The sequence below is a fragment of the Penicillium citrinum genome (genome assembly GCF_028827155.1).
Source record: "Penicillium citrinum strain IBT 23319 chromosome Unknown utg000009l:1.0-4274883.0:1.0-4276374.0, whole genome shotgun sequence".
Lineage (NCBI taxonomy): Eukaryota > Fungi > Ascomycota > Eurotiomycetes > Eurotiales > Aspergillaceae > Penicillium > Penicillium citrinum.
In genome coordinates this window covers 414,336-432,864 of record NW_026622694.1, presented here as the reverse complement: position 1 = coordinate 432,864, position 18,529 = coordinate 414,336, and the positions used below count along the sequence as shown (strand labels likewise).

General features: G+C 47.2%; 6 protein-coding genes across 6 annotated transcripts; 2 read left to right on the top strand and 4 right to left on the bottom strand.

Moving 5' to 3' along the window:
• Nucleotides 1-855: 855 nt before the first annotated feature.
• Nucleotides 856-5,466, bottom strand: N7469_009647 (uncharacterized protein; the record flags this gene model as incomplete). The annotated part of the gene is made up of 4 exons (XM_056648552.1): nt 856-2,802; nt 2,888-3,023; nt 3,302-3,681; nt 3,742-5,466. The coding sequence occupies 4 exons, from the start codon at nt 5,464-5,466 to the stop codon at nt 856-858; spliced, it is 4,188 nt and encodes a 1,395-aa protein (XP_056495683.1).
• Nucleotides 5,467-5,759: 293 nt separating this feature from the next.
• Nucleotides 5,760-7,046, top strand: N7469_009646 (rRNA-binding ribosome biosynthesis protein RPF1; the record flags this gene model as incomplete). The annotated part of the gene is made up of 1 exon (XM_056648551.1): nt 5,760-7,046. The coding sequence occupies one exon, from the start codon at nt 5,760-5,762 to the stop codon at nt 7,044-7,046; it is 1,287 nt and encodes a 428-aa protein (XP_056495682.1).
• Nucleotides 7,047-7,346: 300 nt separating this feature from the next.
• Nucleotides 7,347-8,318, bottom strand: N7469_009645 (uncharacterized protein; the record flags this gene model as incomplete). Its single annotated transcript, XM_056648550.1, has 1 exon — nt 7,347-8,318. One exon carries the CDS (start codon nt 8,316-8,318, stop codon nt 7,347-7,349), a length of 972 nt encoding a protein of 323 aa, XP_056495681.1.
• Nucleotides 8,319-10,202: 1,884 nt separating this feature from the next.
• Nucleotides 10,203-10,919, top strand: N7469_009644 (aminoacyl-tRNA hydrolase; the record flags this gene model as incomplete). The annotated part of the gene is made up of 1 exon (XM_056648549.1): nt 10,203-10,919. The coding sequence occupies one exon, from the start codon at nt 10,203-10,205 to the stop codon at nt 10,917-10,919; it is 717 nt and encodes a 238-aa protein (XP_056495680.1).
• A 262-nt stretch (nt 10,920-11,181) lies between these two features.
• N7469_009643 (amphiphysin-like protein RVS161) lies at nt 11,182-12,288 on the bottom strand (the record flags this gene model as incomplete). Its single annotated transcript, XM_056648548.1, has 6 exons — nt 11,182-11,635; nt 11,702-11,849; nt 11,899-11,972; nt 12,032-12,077; nt 12,135-12,185; nt 12,276-12,288. The coding sequence occupies 6 exons, from the start codon at nt 12,286-12,288 to the stop codon at nt 11,182-11,184; spliced, it is 786 nt and encodes a 261-aa protein (XP_056495679.1).
• Nucleotides 12,289-15,071: 2,783 nt separating this feature from the next.
• Nucleotides 15,072-16,777, bottom strand: N7469_009642 (serine/threonine protein kinase SAT4; the record flags this gene model as incomplete). The annotated part of the gene is made up of 3 exons (XM_056648547.1): nt 15,072-16,162; nt 16,245-16,492; nt 16,554-16,777. 3 exons carry the CDS (start codon nt 16,775-16,777, stop codon nt 15,072-15,074), a joined length of 1,563 nt encoding a protein of 520 aa, XP_056495678.1.
• Nucleotides 16,778-18,529: the final 1,752 nt, after the last annotated feature.

The window sequence follows — 18,529 nt, the reverse complement described above, 5'->3', positions numbered from 1 at the left end:
TGGATCCCATTTAACGCGCCTCCGGTAGACATCTCTTGCTTTCCGCGCTTTCACGAATCCCAAATCGAATCAATCTTGCATACGGGTTACGGATCATGAGACTATCCTAACCAGGATCATGACCATGACCATAAACTACCTACTTACCCTCACTCCCTCTCCTTATTGAAAAAATTGCCCCCTTTATGTATTCTCGCACATACAGCTGGAAAGGGCCTGGGTAATCCGGCGTTATCTCATGCACCCTTTTTTTCCCTTCCCCTTTTTTCCCTTACGCCCACTTTTTGAGTTATTTTTTTTTTTTTTTACAATTCCCCCATTTATCTCGGGAGGGTCTTTTGATAATTTGGTCTTATGTTAAGTTCAGCGCTACTTACTACGTTTCGTGGACTGGCCTGGCCTGGCCTGACTTAACTGGATCATTCGTACTGCACAAAGACCTACATATTGCTTTTTAGCTTTTTGCTTTTGCTTTACATGACCTTGACGATCTGACCATGTGTTCTGCACTAAAAGCGTGTTAGTTGAATTGAGGACTTTTTCCATTTCTTAGTTTGGTCTAGTTGAATTAATCGTCCATTGTCAGTAATTTGGAGTAGTTTTTATATTGCATCCCAGGTGGTATTGTGGTCACAGAGACCTGAGTCTTATATGTAGCACTATTGCTAGTAAGTAGCCCTAATCTACAACTTGAATAGCTTCAGATTATTGCTGAGAGTAAGGTTACTCTCAAATCTTGAAATACCATTCATTTCAAACTCATTCCATCATATTTTATCTTAACTACATACATAACCAACCAATATACACCATACAATTCAAGTACATCCAACATAAGAACATAACAGAAATAAATCAATCCAATCCCTCCCTCACAACCCGATTAACACCTCCACAAATCTCCCCAAACAAAACACCCTTTAAAACACCTTCTCCCTGTTCAACAGTCCACCTCCCTGCATCAGTAAGTCTTCTCTTCCAAAGATCCCGATCTTCATCCCTTAATTCCTTCCAAGCACGTAATTTCTCCATTTCAGAAACTTTCTCCGCATGTGTAGACGAAGCGGTTTCAATCAGTACGCTTGTTTCTGCATCATTGTGTTCGGTACATCGGACTATGATTGAGATATCGTGTGGACCTACGGTCTCGATATCAGCGGGTGCGGCTCCGGATGAGTGGACTTTATCGAGGATTTCTTTTAAACTGGATAATTCGTTGTCGAAGGTGATTTCGCTTTTCTCTGGGATGGAAGATATCCGAGAATTCGATATCGGGGTATTAGAATGGGAGAGGAAGAATGTATCCAGGAATGAGCGGTGTTCTGGTGGTGGGACGACGTAATCTAGGGAGACTGTGTCGCGCCAGGATATAGGGAGCCAAGACTTTGAGCCTAAGAATGGGGGAACACCGCCGCGGATTTCGGCGAAGGCGTAGAGGGCTGTTAGGATTGTTAGGAATGAGAGGAGACACATTGTCGTGAAGTAGATGAGTTCCCAGATTTCGGCGGGACCTGGGGCGACGAGGACGTAGCGAGGTGTTCTGGATGATGGGGGAAATGGAGATAAGGGAATTGTGTGGACGACGACTGTGTTTCCCATGCTTATTGAGGCGAGTTTTACTCGTTGGGGAAGGACTTCTGGCGTGACGGGGTGTGCTGGTGGGGTGAAGGTTGAGAAGACAAGTTTTGTCATTGAGAATGGGTGGACGTCTGTCAGGGTTGTGAATGGTCGAAATCGGCTCCAGCCTTTCTTTGGACTGGATTCTAGCGTCCAGATATTGATTGAGTTGTCACTTCCACTGACTGCGATGATAGTTTGTTGTTGGCCTAGTACGTTCGAACCGAGTGGGCAGATGTCGAGGCCGAGACCGATCTTCACACTTCGGGGTAGTTTGCGTCGGCGGAGGATGGTGGAAGTGTGACTTTTGTCTGTCGGTGCACTGATGAGAACAAGTTCACTGCCTCCACGATCTGGTGCATTCTGTAGGAGTAGGATTGCATTGGTTGAAACGAAGCGTAATGCGCGGATCTTGGGGCGTCCAGCTTTGGCTCCGCTGCTGGGAAGAGGGATTGTATAGATATTGCGAAGGTCGGGGGCAGCATTGGAACGGGTGGAGGATGATATTTCTCCAACCATGACATCCACACCATTCGTATAAGCCACGCGGTATTTCCCTTGAGCATTCTTCTGTTCCTGATCCAGCTCGAGGTCCGCAAAGTCAATATCCTCTGCTTCCTCGTTGGAGCCGAGACGAATACGGCCAATAACGTCAGATTCGCTGGGAGATCCAGTTGCACGGAAGAATACAATCTCTCCAGACGAGGCCATGCCAGTTGCAATTGCTCCGATGCGAGTATCCTTACTCTTTTGGTCTGCGTTCTCGTCATCGGCCCGCTTCTTCCATGGCGATAGTCTTAAAATGCGCTGATAAGTATCATCCGAGCCAGAGCCTTTAGTGCGAAAGATAGATGCACGAGATACAGCTTCCGATGAGCCTGGAATCACCTCCGTCTCTGTCTTCTTCTCCTTCTGAGCCTCGGTTGTTTCCTCGCCGGTACTAGATTCAGTCTGGACTGCCTGTGCCTTCCTCGGCGCCTGAAATCGAAATGCGCGCATATGTTCATTATTATTCTTCTTTTGTTCTGAAAGAGAACTATTGATTCCAGCCAAAGCAATAAGGGAATGACTTTCATCATCGACCTGAGGTGCAACAGCTAACGACGTCACCGAGTCCTCGTCGCGCGAGAGGTTCAACTCGACAGCCTCGGTAATTTCATCTCGACGGGACGTGTCAATCAAGGACTTGATAATTTTAAATAAGTTAGGACAGCAAATATCAAAGCTTGGGTATCAGCGAGAACGCGCCACTTACGATCTTATTCCCGACTCCGCTGCGGCCTTCGCCGCCTCCGCCGCCAACAAACAAACGGCCATTGTCGCGGGGATCGAAATCAGCGGCAAATAACGGACACGAGAGGGTGAGCTTCGCGGCGTAAATTGTGGGCGCCATCGTGGATGTGGCTCTTGTCGAGGAGGGAAGATGAAGAGGACAGTTGGAGGTCGAAGGTTGCCCCGGATTCTTGGCGTGACCGGATCGGGCGATTTCAGCCGCGGGTATGTTCGAACTTAAAAGTATACAATTGATTATAGTAATTGTATGATAATGGTAATGATACGAGTTGTTTATCAGGGCAATAATGAGATGACTGCTACTGGTATAATGATGATTGAACAATGAAGAAAAGGTGTATAATTTTTTGGTAATTGTGGAAGATATGCCACAATATTTGTGTATCTTTACTCGATATCCTGGCCAGTGAACTCAGGCAGTCTCTTAAGGATATCAGCCCAGGTCTCATCACCATCAGTGAGAGACTTGACGGCCTGGAGGATCTCGTCCTCACTAGCACGGACCTGCTTGGTGGTATCACGGTCACGCAGAGTGATGGTGTTGTCCTTGACGGACTGGAAGTCCACAGTGATACCGAAGGGGGTACCCAGCTCATCGTTACGAGCGTAGCGCTTACCAATACTGGCGGAAGAGTCATCTACACGAGTAGAGACACCGAGACGACGCAGCTTGGTGGTCAAGCTCTGGGTCAGAGGCTTGAAAGCAGTGTTGGTCGACAGAGGGACCAGAAGCACCTTGGTGGGGGCGATAGTAGGAGGGAAAGAAAGGACCTAATAAACGAAGTTAGAATTACACAGCAACCTCATTAAATAAGGTTAGGTTTGACTTACACCGCGGTTCTCATCACCGGCACGCGACCAGTAGACGTGTTCGATCATGCTGTACATGATACGGCCGATACCGAAGGAGGGCTCGATAACGTTGGGAGTGTACTCGCGGACATTCTCAACGCGGGTACGCTTCTCAATCTTGATCAGATCCTTGTCGAGCTCGACCTTGCCGGAGCCAACGCCCTCGACATCGATCTCGATCTTACCCTGCTGCTCCAGGTCCAGAGACAGCTTCTCACGGAGTTCCTGAGACAGAGCCTCGACGGCATTTTCGACAGTCTTGCTGTCCTTCTTGAAGCGGGGACCGAACTTCTTCTTCTCAAGGTCAATCTGCCACTCCTCAATGCGAAGAGGCTCGGGGCGGGTCTCGCGCACAACGAGCGGGGCACCGGTCTTGTTCTTGTGCACAGTCAAATCATAGGCACTACGGTCAGCACAGCCGACACATTCAATCCAGCCGTAGCTGGTCTCGAGCTCGGCATCCCAGCAGTCAGCGGCGTAGTGGGCCATCTCGTTGGCCATGTGCTGACGGAAACGCAGCTTGTTGAAGTCCACACCAATCTTAGTCAGGAAAAGCTGGATACGGGCCAGGAAGTAACCCAAGGTCTCGTTATCGACGAGACCAGTCTCGACGGCATGACCAATGGTCATCTTTGTGGTCTTGGTGCTACCGGACAACTGCACATTGCGGTCCAGCAGAGACATTTCGATATCCTTAACCTCTTGGAAGCGAGGGTGCTTCTTGCCACCTTCGGGGTCGACGAAGTGCTCAATCTCAGCCATGAGGAACTCACGCACACGTAGCAGACCAGCACGAGGGGAAATCTCGTTACGGAAAGACTTGCCAATGGAGGCAGAAGCGAAGGGCATCGACTGTTGGTTGTATTCGAGTAGCTTCTGGAAGTTCAGGAACTGACCCTGAGCAGTCTCGGGACGAAGATAACCAGGCATGTTGCTGCTGGGACCGATAGAGGTCTGGAACATGAGGTTGAAGGCAACGGGGGGCAGAACCTCACCGTCGGTGACGGGGTTGCGAATATCATACTTCTTGATGATTCTCTCCAGATCAGGACCATCGAAGTTGTCAATCTGAGCCAGAGTCTCTTCGTACTCCTTGACAACAGCATCATCCAGCTTGACGACCTTGGCCTCCTTGGACTTCTTCTTCTTCTTGGCCTCCTTCTCGGCGTCAACCTCGACCTTCTGGCCGCGCGCCTCCTTGTCACCCTTCAACCGGTTCTCCAGAACTTCCTCAACCAAATGATCGGCCCGGAAGATCTCGCCCGTCTTGGGGTCCTTGCACATCCAGTCGGCGAACTTGTCCACATGTCCACTAGTCTTGAGAATCTCGTGCGGGGTGAGCATGGTACAATCGACCTCGAGCATATCTTCTTCCAACACAAAGTGCTTGCGCCACAGGTCGGTCATGTTGGCGATCAATGCGGTACCAGGAGGGCCATAGTCATAGAGACCAGACACGCCACCATAAATCTCGAAGGAGGGGGTATAAAACATGCGACGACGAAGCATTGAGTCGAGAGTCAGACGGTCGACCGCCTGACCGGTCTTGGTGGTGACGGTGGCCATCTTGGGATTCCGGGTGGCTTTCTTCTGGAGCGCAGTCGAGCAGGTGAAAGTCCTAAATTTGTTGAAAGGTCTGAAAGGTCTGAAGGGTGGAGGGGTGAGAAAAGAGCGGGGGGAAATGCGCGGTAGCAATTGAGTCATCCACCAATTAGCCCCGGGCACAACACCACAGGACAACACAAGAGTAAAACAGATTCAATGCAGATGAAATGAGGGTATATTAATTAAACAAGGCCTCTTTCCTTTTTTTCCCTTCTTCAATTCGTCGCTTTTGAAACTGCAAAATTTCCCCTTGAAAAATGTCGGGTCAACAATCTTTGCCCTTTGCGCCGCGGAGAAATAGTTAATCCGTGATAATTTATTTCTCGCCGAAGCACCGCTTCAACTTTGACCTTGCAGAAAAAAGTTGACCTTTTGATTTATACCTTCTCAAAATGGGACTTAAAGGCCAAGGAAGACCTCCGCCAGGTGCGGGGGAACAAAAAATCGCCAATAAAATGCGGCGCAAGTTCCAACACATCAAGCGCAAGCGTGAGAAGATAGCTGAGAATCACAAGAGACGACATGCTTTTAAGAAGGAAGAAGCCAAGAACCCGAAATTGAAAGCCGAACGTCTTCGTCAAAATATTCCGCTCACATTGGATCGAAAGCGAGTTTGGGATGAAGCCGATAATGATACTGAGGAGACTGGTCTTGGATTGAGTGTGGATGTCGAGCGCATTAAGCGTGCGAAAAAGGAAGAAGAGGACGAGCTGAATCGACCTTTGGAAGAAGGCGAGGATGATAGTGAGGAGGCGGAGGATTCCGATAATGAGTCTATCGATAGTATGATTGCGTCTAGCGACGAGGAAGACTCAGATGAAGAGAAAGACGATGAAGATTCCGGCCGCGGACGAAAGAAGTCTTCACTCCCAACAGCAACCGAACGAGCGACCAGTCCCTCACAATCTACTCGCAGTACAAATCTGAGTCTCGCTCCTGAAGCTTTGGCAGAGAAATTCCCTTCGCTATTCTCCTCCGAATCCGAAAAGCCAACCAAGGTGCTCATTACAACCGGTCTGAACTCAACACTGCACGACCAAGCCGAGATTCTCACCGACCTCTTCCCTCAAAGTGTTTATGTCCGACGTACAGCACACCGACATGCACATAAATTTTCCATTCGCGAGATCGCCAAGTTCGCCTCCAACCGTAACTTTACCGCCCTCCTGGTTCTGAACGAGGACCAGAAGAAACCATGCGGATTGACGATGGTGCATCTTCCCCAGGGCCCGACGTTCCATTTTAGCATCAGCAATTGGATTGATGGCAAGAGGTTACCTGGTCATGGACGGGCGACAGACCACTGGCCCGAACTGATTTTGAACAATTTCCGCACGCCATTGGGTATGTTGACGGCGCATCTCTTCAAGAAATTGTTCCCTCCGCAACCAGAATTCGAGGGACGGCAAGTTGTCACGCTGCATAATCAACGTGATTACATTTTTGTTCGACGACACCGGTATGTTTTCCGTGAAAAGCGGGAAACAGAGAAGGCGGTTGTTGGTGCGGATGGGAAAGAATTGGAGGGTGCAGAGGGGATTCGGACGGGATTGCAGGAATTGGGACCGCGGTTTACGTTGAAGTTGCGCCGTGTTGATAAGGGAATTCAACGGGCTAGTGGACAAGAGTGGGAGTGGAAGGGACAGATGGAGAAGACAAGGACTAAGTTCCAGCTGTAGTTTAATCTTGGTTTCGGTGCATGGGGTTGGGAGTATCAAAAGCTTTGTATTATGGGATCTACATATTAGTGAATACCTCAAAAGATAGTGAACAAGACTATGTTTATAGCAGAGGTACTCCAGCATAAAGTAAATACTTATTAGTAAAGTACCTTTTAGGGGTTCGTGATCAATTGGTATTTATAGTATATGGTATGTGCATAAATCAAAAGGATATCAAGCTACTCCAAGCCATATCAAACGCTCGACAACCAGGCAATCCCAGCTGCATGCAGAAAAATACAAATTAACCCAACGCCATCAAGCATGATATTTTCCCTTTCCCTTCTCTCCTCCCCCTTCAGCTTCATCTTCATCTTGATCACGATCAATCTCAATCTCAATACCCTGCCCCCTACCAGCCTGACCCTCACAATCACGCCCACTTTTCTCAAAATCCCACTCAACATCCTCACCATCATCCCCCTTGAACAGCTTGACCCTAGCCCTAGCCCGCGCAAGAACATCCTTCCTCTTCTGCGCGAACGAAACAGGTTTTCTCCCCGTAACAACTCGAACCGTACACCGAAGACCCTTCGCCTGAAGAACCTCCTCCTGAACCATCTCACAAAGCGCACGCGCCTCGTCAACGCTCCATTTTCCCGATGCCGTGAGCGGGCGTAGAGCGTACGCTTCAAGTCCTTCTAATAGTGCGATTAGAGTCATTTTACCGAGTGTTTTCTCGTGGATGTCTTCCGGCCATAGTCCGATTGGAACAGTTCGTTCTAGAACGCGGATATCGACGAATCCAGCTGCGGAGAGCGCGGCTGTATTTAAATGTGCGAGGTCTCGTGGGTATCCCGCTTCATTCGCGGCAGTTTGGAGGGCCGAGGCGTATTTTTGAAGTGTTGTGGGTGTTGAATTTTCGGATTTAGCATTGGTTGTAGTGGTGGTTGGATCGTTTGGAGTATTCTCCCCGGTTGAATTGATAGATTCAGAATATGTTTCATCAATTGAAGTAATCGTATCAGCAGCAGGATCTGCATCCGCAACCTCAATATAACCACCCGGTCTAAGATGCGTAAAAGCCTGTTTATATATAGATTCCCAATCACGAAAAGCACCCGATAACCCACGAATATGAACAAGATCAAAAGCCTGATGATACGTCCATTCCGACTGGGCGTCAGCGAGTTGAAAGTCAACATTTGGAAGAGATAAATGGCCCAGTCCGGAATCGAAAACCCCGATATCCGAGGCGATTATTTTGGCATTGGGGTATTCGGCGCTCATTTCGATGGCCCAGTCGCCGGGTCCCGTTCCGACGTCTAAGATGCGCGGGGAGGATTTTGGGTTTAGGGGGGATTGTGGTGAGATTTCCGTCGAGGAGGATTAGGTATATTTGGTGGAGGATGTTCAGACGGGTTAATTCTGCTTCGTCGTTTGGCATGAAGTAGATTTCGTCGCAATATCGGCGGCCATTTTCGAGGATTGGTTCGAGGTTATAGGAGGAGCAGGAACGGGTGGATTTTCTATATATATATAGTTAACTTATTTCCTGTTCTTTCTCTTCTCTGTTCATTTTTTGAAAGCAAAAAGAAAAAAGAATAGAATAGAATAAATTGGTATGCGACTGGCAAATCTCACATTGATGCTTCACCATCTGAACTCTCCTCTGATTCAGAGCTGTCGCGGGGGTCCGCTGGTTGAATATATGTGTCTTCCATGACATGACGCGAGTGTATAGAAATAATAAAAAGTAGTAGCGAGAGAGTTGAAATAAAAGAGAGAGAGAGAGAGAGAGAGAGAAAGAGAGCGAGAGAAAATTATATCGAAAAAGCAGACGAGGGGTGCTGAAATGGATCACTGTGGGTGGGACAAAACAAGATTAAATGATACTCATGCTCCATAGACACACACATGGGCAGAGGTGCAAGACCGGGTATTCATCAATGACACGCGGCGATTTACAGCGGATTTAGGGCTTTTGTAAAGTGGATAGAAACAGGGTGGACAGGGGAAAGAGGGTCAATTGAGGAGAAGGAGAAATGAGGAGAAAAAGGGAGCCGATCAGCTCGGGTGAGATGAAGCAACCGAGCGCGAGGAAAGTTTTTTGACGGGCGAAGTGGGACTGATATTATACTATGTCAGTATTTGTACAATATACTATCTATCTATAGATATATATGAATATATACATATATATATGTGAGTGTGTATGTTTCTGTGTGTATAGCTAATGATATAAAATAATACTATATATATACTATTTACAGAAAGACCCGACAATCAGGATAGATGGTCATATAACCCGGCAGGGTGGGAGAACCGGGGTGGAGCAGGTTGACATGGCTTCAGGAGGGGCCCGAACCCTTGGATGTGGAGTTGGCATATGATCTGTATACAGTAGGAAAGGAGTACTTATACTTGATCAGTAATAGTAAGAGAGCAAGAGTGATAGAATAAGCTATATCGCCTTGTAGTCTTGTATATCATGTAGATAAATGATAGGAGTTGAGACATACTATACTATACAGTATTGTAGACTGTGTAGTAAAATGTAGACATGGTAACATAGTAATTACACGTGTATAAGCGTATCCAGAAGCCCGGGACTAGCCATGTCCTTCATCTCGGGCCTACCAGTCCCTCGGGAATATCAAATCCCGAATTCACATCATGCAATCCCTCTTGATGAAAATGACAGTATACCTGTCAACTTTCTTCCATTGTTTGTCTATATCATTAGCTATACCCTACTGTACACCGTTAATGTACTATGTAGATATCCGGCTACTTGGATGTTGTTCTGTAGATGACTAATCACGACCCGACAGCGCGGGGTCCCCGACCCAAAAAGGAAAAGCCCGACGGCACCTCCGACTCGCGCGTCACGAGGCGATCTCCCGTTCCTGAGCCACACACTCCCGCATTGCATTGCATACATACTTGTATCCTTTTGATTTTGGTGAAATATTCTAGAATATACGTTTCATTCTCATTATTGCATTCTACATTCATTCTTTACGGTATTATTGAATCCCACTTATGACTGCGACTACAACTACAACTACAACCATACCTGCAAAGACACAACACCCTCCCTCAGCGCAATCTCTGCACCACAATCCAGTCACCACCTCCCACCCCCATACAGACGACAATAAACTTGTCGCAATGTCAACTTCTCCACGCCGTCTCCTCTTCATAGCCTCAATCGGTAATCAAAAACCTTATCGTTTCACCCGTCATAGCGCAGGCCACGTTCTCCTCGACGCATTATCTCCTATTTTACCATCTTCCCTACCCGCTCCAACCTACACAACATGGTACAGCCCCTCATACATGAACGAATCAGGACCGAAACTTGTCCGTCAATTGCAGAGGTGGTTTGATAAAGTCGATAGTCCTGCGGGAAATACTTCGCAGTGGATATCTTCTTCTGGTGTAGCATTGCCATTAGGTGGTACCGTTAACTCCGGCGGCGGCGACGGTGGTGGTGGTGGAGGGGGAGATGGGATGCCGGCTACGCTGGTCATTCTACACGATGAGCTTGAAGCACCACTGGGTAAAGTCCGAGTGAAAAGGGGCGGACCTGAGGCGTCGAGTTTACGGGGTCATCGGGGGTTAATCAGTATTTGTGAGAGTTTGAGAGGGAAGGGGTTATATCCAGCTAAGCCTGGGAATGGATCAAAGGGTGGCAAGATGAATCGCGATTTGTCGATTTTAAGAGTTGGTGTTGGAATTGGGAGACCTGAGAGTCGGGGAAAAAATGCGGTTGCGGATTATGTTTTGACGGAGATGAATGAGAGGGAGATGGATGCTGTTAAAAATGCGGCTGGGTTTATTGTTGGAGTTTTGCAGGAAGAACTCCTCTTCACTGGTTCAAGTTGAAGGATGGTTAATGTTTTTGGAGGGTGAATACTAGTTACTGGTTGTATTAAGTATTATATGACTCTCTTGGGTCGAGTGTACGATAGTTGATTGATACCCATATGAATGAACTCCTTAGCAGACCCGATCGTATACAAGCTGAATGAGAAAAGAGCATAACATAGCTCATGTAGTCATGTAATCTTGCGCAGAAAAAAAGAGAAAGAAAAGAAAATTAAACAGAAAATTAAAAAAAAAAGACAATGCCACAATGCACACACGCTTAAACCGTCCCAGCAATACTCAAATCCCGAATCTCTTGCAAAACCTCCTCAACCCGATTATCCAAATCACCCCGTGCATACTGATCTCTCGTTTCAGCATCAAGATACTGCTGCACCTGCGCCATACGCGAGTACGCCTCCGCGCAGAACCGCAACTGAATCTTTACAAGAGCTTCAAAGCTAGGATCCAGGTACGGCACACGCAGATCGATAAGTTGGGGGAGTTCATTGAAGAGTTGTTCATTGAGTTGCTCGTAGGCTTGTTTGGCTAGTTCGGCTTCACGTTCGGTACGGGGTAATTTCGAGGCATCTTTGTCTGGTTTTTCGACGAGACGCTTAACTTTTGCGCGCATTGCGTCGTAATCGAGGAGCTTGTGATTGCGCTTTTTAATGCATTCATTTACGTCCGGGAAGTAGGCGCAGAACCGAGAGATGGGGTCCAAAACAGTTGTACTATTCCCGTAACTGTTAGTTGTCTTTCTCTTGAACTGTATTTGAAGGATTGGAATAAGTGCTCACCGGTATGGACCATCCAAGGCTTTAATTGTTTCGGCGTCCAGGTCTTCCACGGCTTGCTTGTAGCTTCGGCTCACGCCATCCTTAGTGCCCGCATCGCCGTAAAAGGCATCAATTGTCTCTGCAATGCGCATCTGTGATGCCGTCATGGCTGTGAATAGTTAGCTTGTGCCATCGTTCCGCCTGTCAGAAAGATCTACCTCGCAGCGAATCCAGATACCCTTTCGCTTCCTTCTGCAATCGATTGGCCGCAGCCTCCATAGTCCGGTATCGTCTGTATAAGCAATGAGCTTCTTCTTGTTTTACTGAACTCAGAGCTGCGCATATACATACCGCTCTTCAATCTCATAATCGCGATCATTCGTCCTCTCAACATGACCTATCAATATCGATCAGCACAATCATTTATGTTGCGGGGTAACATTCCAGAACCCACCAGTTTTCATCATAACCTGCGTCGTAGCGCGGTTAACATTTTTCTTAAAGCCTATAAGTGCATCGTCATCAGTATGGTTCCGGAGTTGGTGACCGCGCCATTGATCAAAGTCAGGCAGCAAGCGGGGGAATGATCACTGACCAGCCCACGACATTCTGGCGGATTTTCGATCGGTCGGGTCGATCGAGTATGATATTCAGGTGGGCGTGAGGATAATGTCAACTGTGTCGTAGAATCGACAGTCGAAGCAAAGCAAAGCAACGCAACGGAACGCAGTGCTGGATAGGACAGAACAAGCCAGCGCAGCTGGACTGGGCAGGACAGGGCAGAATGAGCCAGACGGACGCCCTAACGCCCGCCAAGGCTAAGGCTGACTGTGGCTGTGCCGATGACTAAGGATCTCCGGATGCGGCTACGTCACTCTAGGGCTGAGACTCGGAATCTGCCAGTGTCACATTGACAGCACATAGTTGAGAGAAAACTCATTTCTGAGTTTGCGGTCTAAGTGGAGAGACTAGCTATAGTGGATACGACGAGAGATGAAAAGGAGAAACCGAAGGGAAAAGAAGAAGAAGAAAAAATCAAAGGTAGAGGAAAAACAGTATGTGTAATGAAATCGTAACGAATAAATACAGTAATTCCATGACACTAGGTAGCAATGGGTTACAATATGAACATTTTTTCTAGACCCAAGAACCACCCTCTAGGCATCCAGCCCCAGTTCAGACTTACCCAATAATTATGTAGTAATTAGTTTGCACAGAAGGTACATCCTGTACTCCATAACTCAATATGTTAGTGAGTTATGGTTAGTGTATGGAGAACTACAGGCTAGACCCGGGATCGGAAGACTGCAGAACCGACCCGGGCGGATCGGAACCTAGCAACCACATAGCACCGAGAAAAAAAAAGAAAAGTAATTGTAATTACATAGTAGTGCTACGGTACTCCGGTATTTGTGGTGTGATTGAATGAATTGGTGGAAATGTGTTGGTAGTATTGCAGCAGGATAAGGTAAGGAAGGTATAGGGCAGACCATGTGTCCAGTAGAATGTATGTATCTCACGCTGTACTATGTACTATGTGATAAGGGTGGAATGTAGATGCCTAAAGACTGTTGATGGTATGTGCCAAGGCGATAGTCCATGCCGATGCGGTGAGTCTAATGGTTGGCGTGTTTCTGTAGGGTACGTGCTACGGAGTACCAGGATGGATTTTCGTTGGAGTTATGGGCTGAGTGTTTGCTGAGCTATGCTGAGCTATGATGAATTATGTCGGATGGTAGAGGTGGGCGGAAGTGTAGTATAGAATAGCTAGTACACAAACTACATCACCTAGGTATAGGACTATAGATATCAACAATCATGTAGGAATAAATGAGTAAATTTTATTCATGGTGCTTGACTAAAGTATGACTCTTCAGCTCAAGCGCTAATACTCACCATTGCATAACTAAAAATACTATTCATACTCAATCCAAACCGGACTATACAAATCACGACTAATAATTACTCATTCGAAAAGCCAAAATATTTCATCAATACTATCCTACTATGATAGTACTAGACACACTAGTGTAGTACTCCGTACTGTATGCAAAAGCCTAACCACTGTAGAAGACTTAACACCGAAACTAAATCCTCCAACTCCACCGAAATTTTCTGCAGTGGTAAATTACCAAGTACACAGTAGGAAAGACTGATATAGTCAAGTCAAGATTGAATTAAATTACCTCCAATTCCGAAGTTTCGCCTTAATTTGTCCGTTTCTTCCCCCAGCCCTACGAATATACGATATTTACATTCTGAACATTGCATCAATGTTATATCAGTGATAAATAGTAGTGAGTACTGTACTACCTCAATATCCATTTAGACTCACTCACTCCCTAGAAAATCGATAGTACTTACTAGAAAAGCTTCGGTATCAGGATCAAGTTGATATGTCGAATCGGTCATCGGGTATACCCCATCACCCACCGTGCTGGCTGACCTACTCAATCCAGTACTATATCCCCATTATATCCGGGCTTGAGGATATACTCAATCAAGTAACTACTGGGTAGTACTCAAACTTCCTAATCCAGCTACAGCTACATCATCTTGCATCGATATGATTGATAGCGGATAATCCGGTTAAACTAGTCTGTCGTGGGGGCTTAATTGATGTCATAGTGTAAGGTAAACATGCGCCCGTTCATTGTCAGTCCTGATTGAGCTCCAGCTCCAGCTCTAGTTCCAGCACTAAGTAGAAACCGAGTCTGAGTTTTGAGTCCGAGCTCCAGTGTGAGTTCATCCTGGCGAGAAAAGTTCTTCTCACATACACTACACTAGTCAGTTCATCCTCATACAATCGATTTGCGTTTCGTTAGTCGTTACCTATGTACATATATCCCTGTTCAAAAGAGTGAGTAATAAAAAAATGCGAATGCAAAGTAATCCAACCCTACGCCCTCCCGCCGCGCTCATATGGTACAAAACGCCGATATCGCTTCGCGCTGCGCTGTAGATCAGTTTGTGCTGGTGCTTGTGCAAATGAATGGAATAGAGCAGCGAAAGGCAAAATCATGACTCTCGTTGCATTGACGTGACACATAGAACGTCCAAGCTAAACAGGCAATAACAATGGCGCCGAACAGAACTCGCGCGAAAAAAACAAGAGGTAAAACAGCCTCGCTTGTATCCAAAGGATTGACACAAATGTAGAAGTAGAAAAGGTATGGAGAGGAAAAAAAAGAAAACACGAATGATGAGAGATGCGCCGCCCTGCCCTCTTGGGGGTCTATGGGATTTGGAAAAGGGAAAATTAACAATAACAGAGAAGAGACCGCCGACGGAGAGAACTTGATTCAATACAGAATTCCCCCAACCCAATGCCGTGCTGAGTATCAGTGAATTTTGAAAGAGGTTGGGAATAGTGACATTGATATCGGCTTTCTTAAAATCCCTCCTCACCGGCCTTGCACAATTTGATCTGTCGTACCCATTCTGATTTGAGGACTTGTGAGGCATTGATACGGCGGGAGGGATTGGGATCTAAGATCGAGTAGATCACATTGCGACAACGCGCCTGGATCTCATTAGTTTTCATGACTGATGCTGATGCTGGCGCTAGTGCCACGCCAAGGCCCTTGCTTACCCGATGCAGTGTCTCAATAGGTGCATAACCATCTTCATGTTTACGACCTTGCAGATATCGCTGGTAAAACTCATCTTCGTCTTTCTGGGCGACGCGCCACAGATGCCGACCTGTTCGCATCGCCATGTAGATCACACCCGTGGCCCACAGGTCAACGGCACGAGGGTCGAATTCTTTCTCCGTATACTCCTCTGGTGCAATGTAAGGGGCAGACCCACACAGGCCCGCAGTCATGTGAGCTTCTTTTTCCCATGCCATGCGGAAGCATTCACCGTTGCCGAAGTCGGTGATTTTAAGAGCACCGTGGGTGGTTAGGAGTAGGTTTTCTGGTTTGAGGTCGCGATGTGCGACTCCCATTTCGTGCATGTATTCCACACCCCGCATTAATTGTTTGAAGAAGCAGTCTGCTTCAGCGACTTCTAGTTTGCCAGCGGCTAAAACTAGTGTGTAGAGATCACCACCAGCGCAATATTCCATGACTTCACAGTAATCGCCCTTGGCGTCCTGGAGAAGGTCCAAAGTATGGATAACATTGGGGTGGCGAAGGGAAGAGGAGATACAGAATTCTGAGGTCAGTCGTTTCTGATACTTTTTGGCGGTTTCTTGAGGTCTGCGTCGGAATTCCTTGACGGCGTACAGCTGCTCACATTTGGAGTCTGCGGGGTCGACCTTGTGAGAGATCCTTACGATACCAAAGGCACCACGACCAACGATCTCCTGGCATTTGCCATATTTATCCACCAAGGATGCTGTGGCGTTGGGTCCTCCCTTTTTGTCAAGGGCGAGCTTATCACGCTCATTCTTAAACTGATCGATCCAGGTCGACATGAGAGAGAGCTGCGTCTCATCAACCTGATCATCGCCCTTTTTCCTACCACCACCCAGCATATCTCGTAGTAGGTCGGTCAGTTTTTCCTGCCGCCTCGCACTGCGCAGGTTATGCGAGTGGTTTCCGGCGTTCTCGGTAAGAACCTCGAAGCGCTTGTGTGGGGGGGACGCCATCTTTCCCATCTTTATGGCCGTTTGTCTTCTTCTTAGTGGTTCCTTCGATGGGCTCGCTCTTTAGGGAAGCCTGTCGGGAGGGAGTTCGTGATGGAGGTCGGGAGTTTGCTCGCGAGGATGGTTTCGAGGTAGATTTCTCTTTAGTGGAAGACGGCTTCTCTTTGCCGTTTGTCTGGTGAGGATGCGAGCTGTTGTTTGCTTGGACACTTTCCAAGCTACTGTCGGAGTGATCACGGTGGATATCATGTTCTTTTGTCGGGGTAGATTTCCCTGTGGTACTGGTGAACATGCGTGAAATTCGGGGTGGCCATATTGGCCATTTTTGGACGTTGGGGAACTGGGGAGGCCGGAGGAGGATGAGCCTCCCCATTCGGCGCGGACAGATTCATGCCCGCGAAGGCTCGTGTTACCGAAGGGTCTCCATCCCGATGGTCATGCGAATGTTGAGAGTTTGCGGCGGAGGAGAGTGCGGACGGGGCAGGTGAAGGAGAAAGCGGAGTCATGTGCGGTAGATTTGGAGAGGGAAGAAAGTGGGGAGGGCTGGTAAGAATCACACGGTTTTAAGATTCCCCGTGGATTCTCAGATGGAAGGGCAGACGAGCAAAGCTCGCACGAAGCTAAACGCTTTCGAACTGCAAGTAAAATGCAGAAGCTGAGGATAATGCAAGACTCGATTGAGAGGAGAAAGTCGAGTTCAGTGGCGGATGAGGGAAAAGGGAAAAAAAAAGTGGTGGGCTGATGGCCTCAGGCAACAAGGTGACTTTCGCGCAGGTGACGAAAGTGACTTGCAGCGGAGGTGCAGGGGAAAGTTGATTGTGGAATAAGCAACACTTGGTGGATGAGCATGGGAGGTGAAAAGGTGATCTTGCTTTGGGGTATGGACAATTTAAATAGGGACAACGGGGTAAAATAAAAAGAAGAGAAAACGAAAAACGAGTAAGGAGGAAAAAGACAGAAGAGGCAGAGGCAGAGAGAAAAGAGAGAAAAGAGAAGGGTAAAATTGGCGATGTCGAAGGGGTGGGGGGGGCCTGGAGAAAATACCTTACGCTGCAGTGACGGGGGAATCTTACGGGGGGATTATTCAGAAAAGCAGGAACTGCCGTGCGATTGCAAAAAATGTGGTGCGTACGAAAATTACAAAGTTACAGTGGATTTCAGTATATTACGGTACGGTATTGGTAGCATTCTGTACGTATACTTAATTACAAATGAATAAATATCAATATATATACATTATATTTTATTATATTATACACTTATGATTATTAGAAATACTGATATTCTACATTATTCTATTATTCTCTCGATAACTCCCGATCTTGATATATTGCTGAATACATCAGGCCACAGTACATACAGTGGACCATGAGAGATTTAATCGGAGGATCCCTGGAACCGGCGCTGGATCTTCCCTCTTCCGTCTTCAAAAGATCAAGCAATTTGCCCGAAATTACAGGACGATCAATGACGTTCTGGGATCAGTTCCATCTACTTAACAGTATCAGTATCACTGTAGTGTACATATTCATGATTATTGAGTAACTCATGTATACTGTATTCTCTGACGTCGTTGCTATCCTCATCATATCTCATGCTCTGCTAAGCAGAATACACTTGAGCCCGCCACTGAGGCTGTGCTAGCTTGCTTTATGATTCGACACGCCCCGCAAAGACACCACGTTGGCTTGTGGCGCCTGAGGGGTATTTAGTGTACTTGGACATAAACAGTAACTGACTAGCTCACGTACCTCGGTGGAAGAGTAAACGGAAGATACTTTTACATAGTAACTGGATTCACATCTCCCGAGATTCTCCCCGTGGGACAGTGCGTGTCCGCGGGCCCCGCTCAACCGTGCCTCATTACTTTGTTCAGTAATCTACGGAGGGGCATTCCATGTGTCTGGAGTACGTACGGAGTAAGTAAGAGGAGGAGGGGCAAAATGCCCCTCTTCCACTTTCACTTACTGTACACAGTAACTGAGTTAGTCAATATGGAGTAACTAAATTAGCATTTCGTACTGTTGGTGCTTGAAAGTTCCGCTGCACGGAACTGTCCGCTTATCCACTGAGATTATCTCTGCAGCTCTACGGAGGAGTTACCGGGCTACTAGTACTACAGTAGATTGATATTAGCAGTACTATGTACTGGTTAGTAGGGCTAACTATGGACTTACTACTAATCAGTATAGTATCCTAGGTAACTGCTTTGACGAGTGCTGCTATACAAATGATGTAGCAAGTACTATGTAGAACAT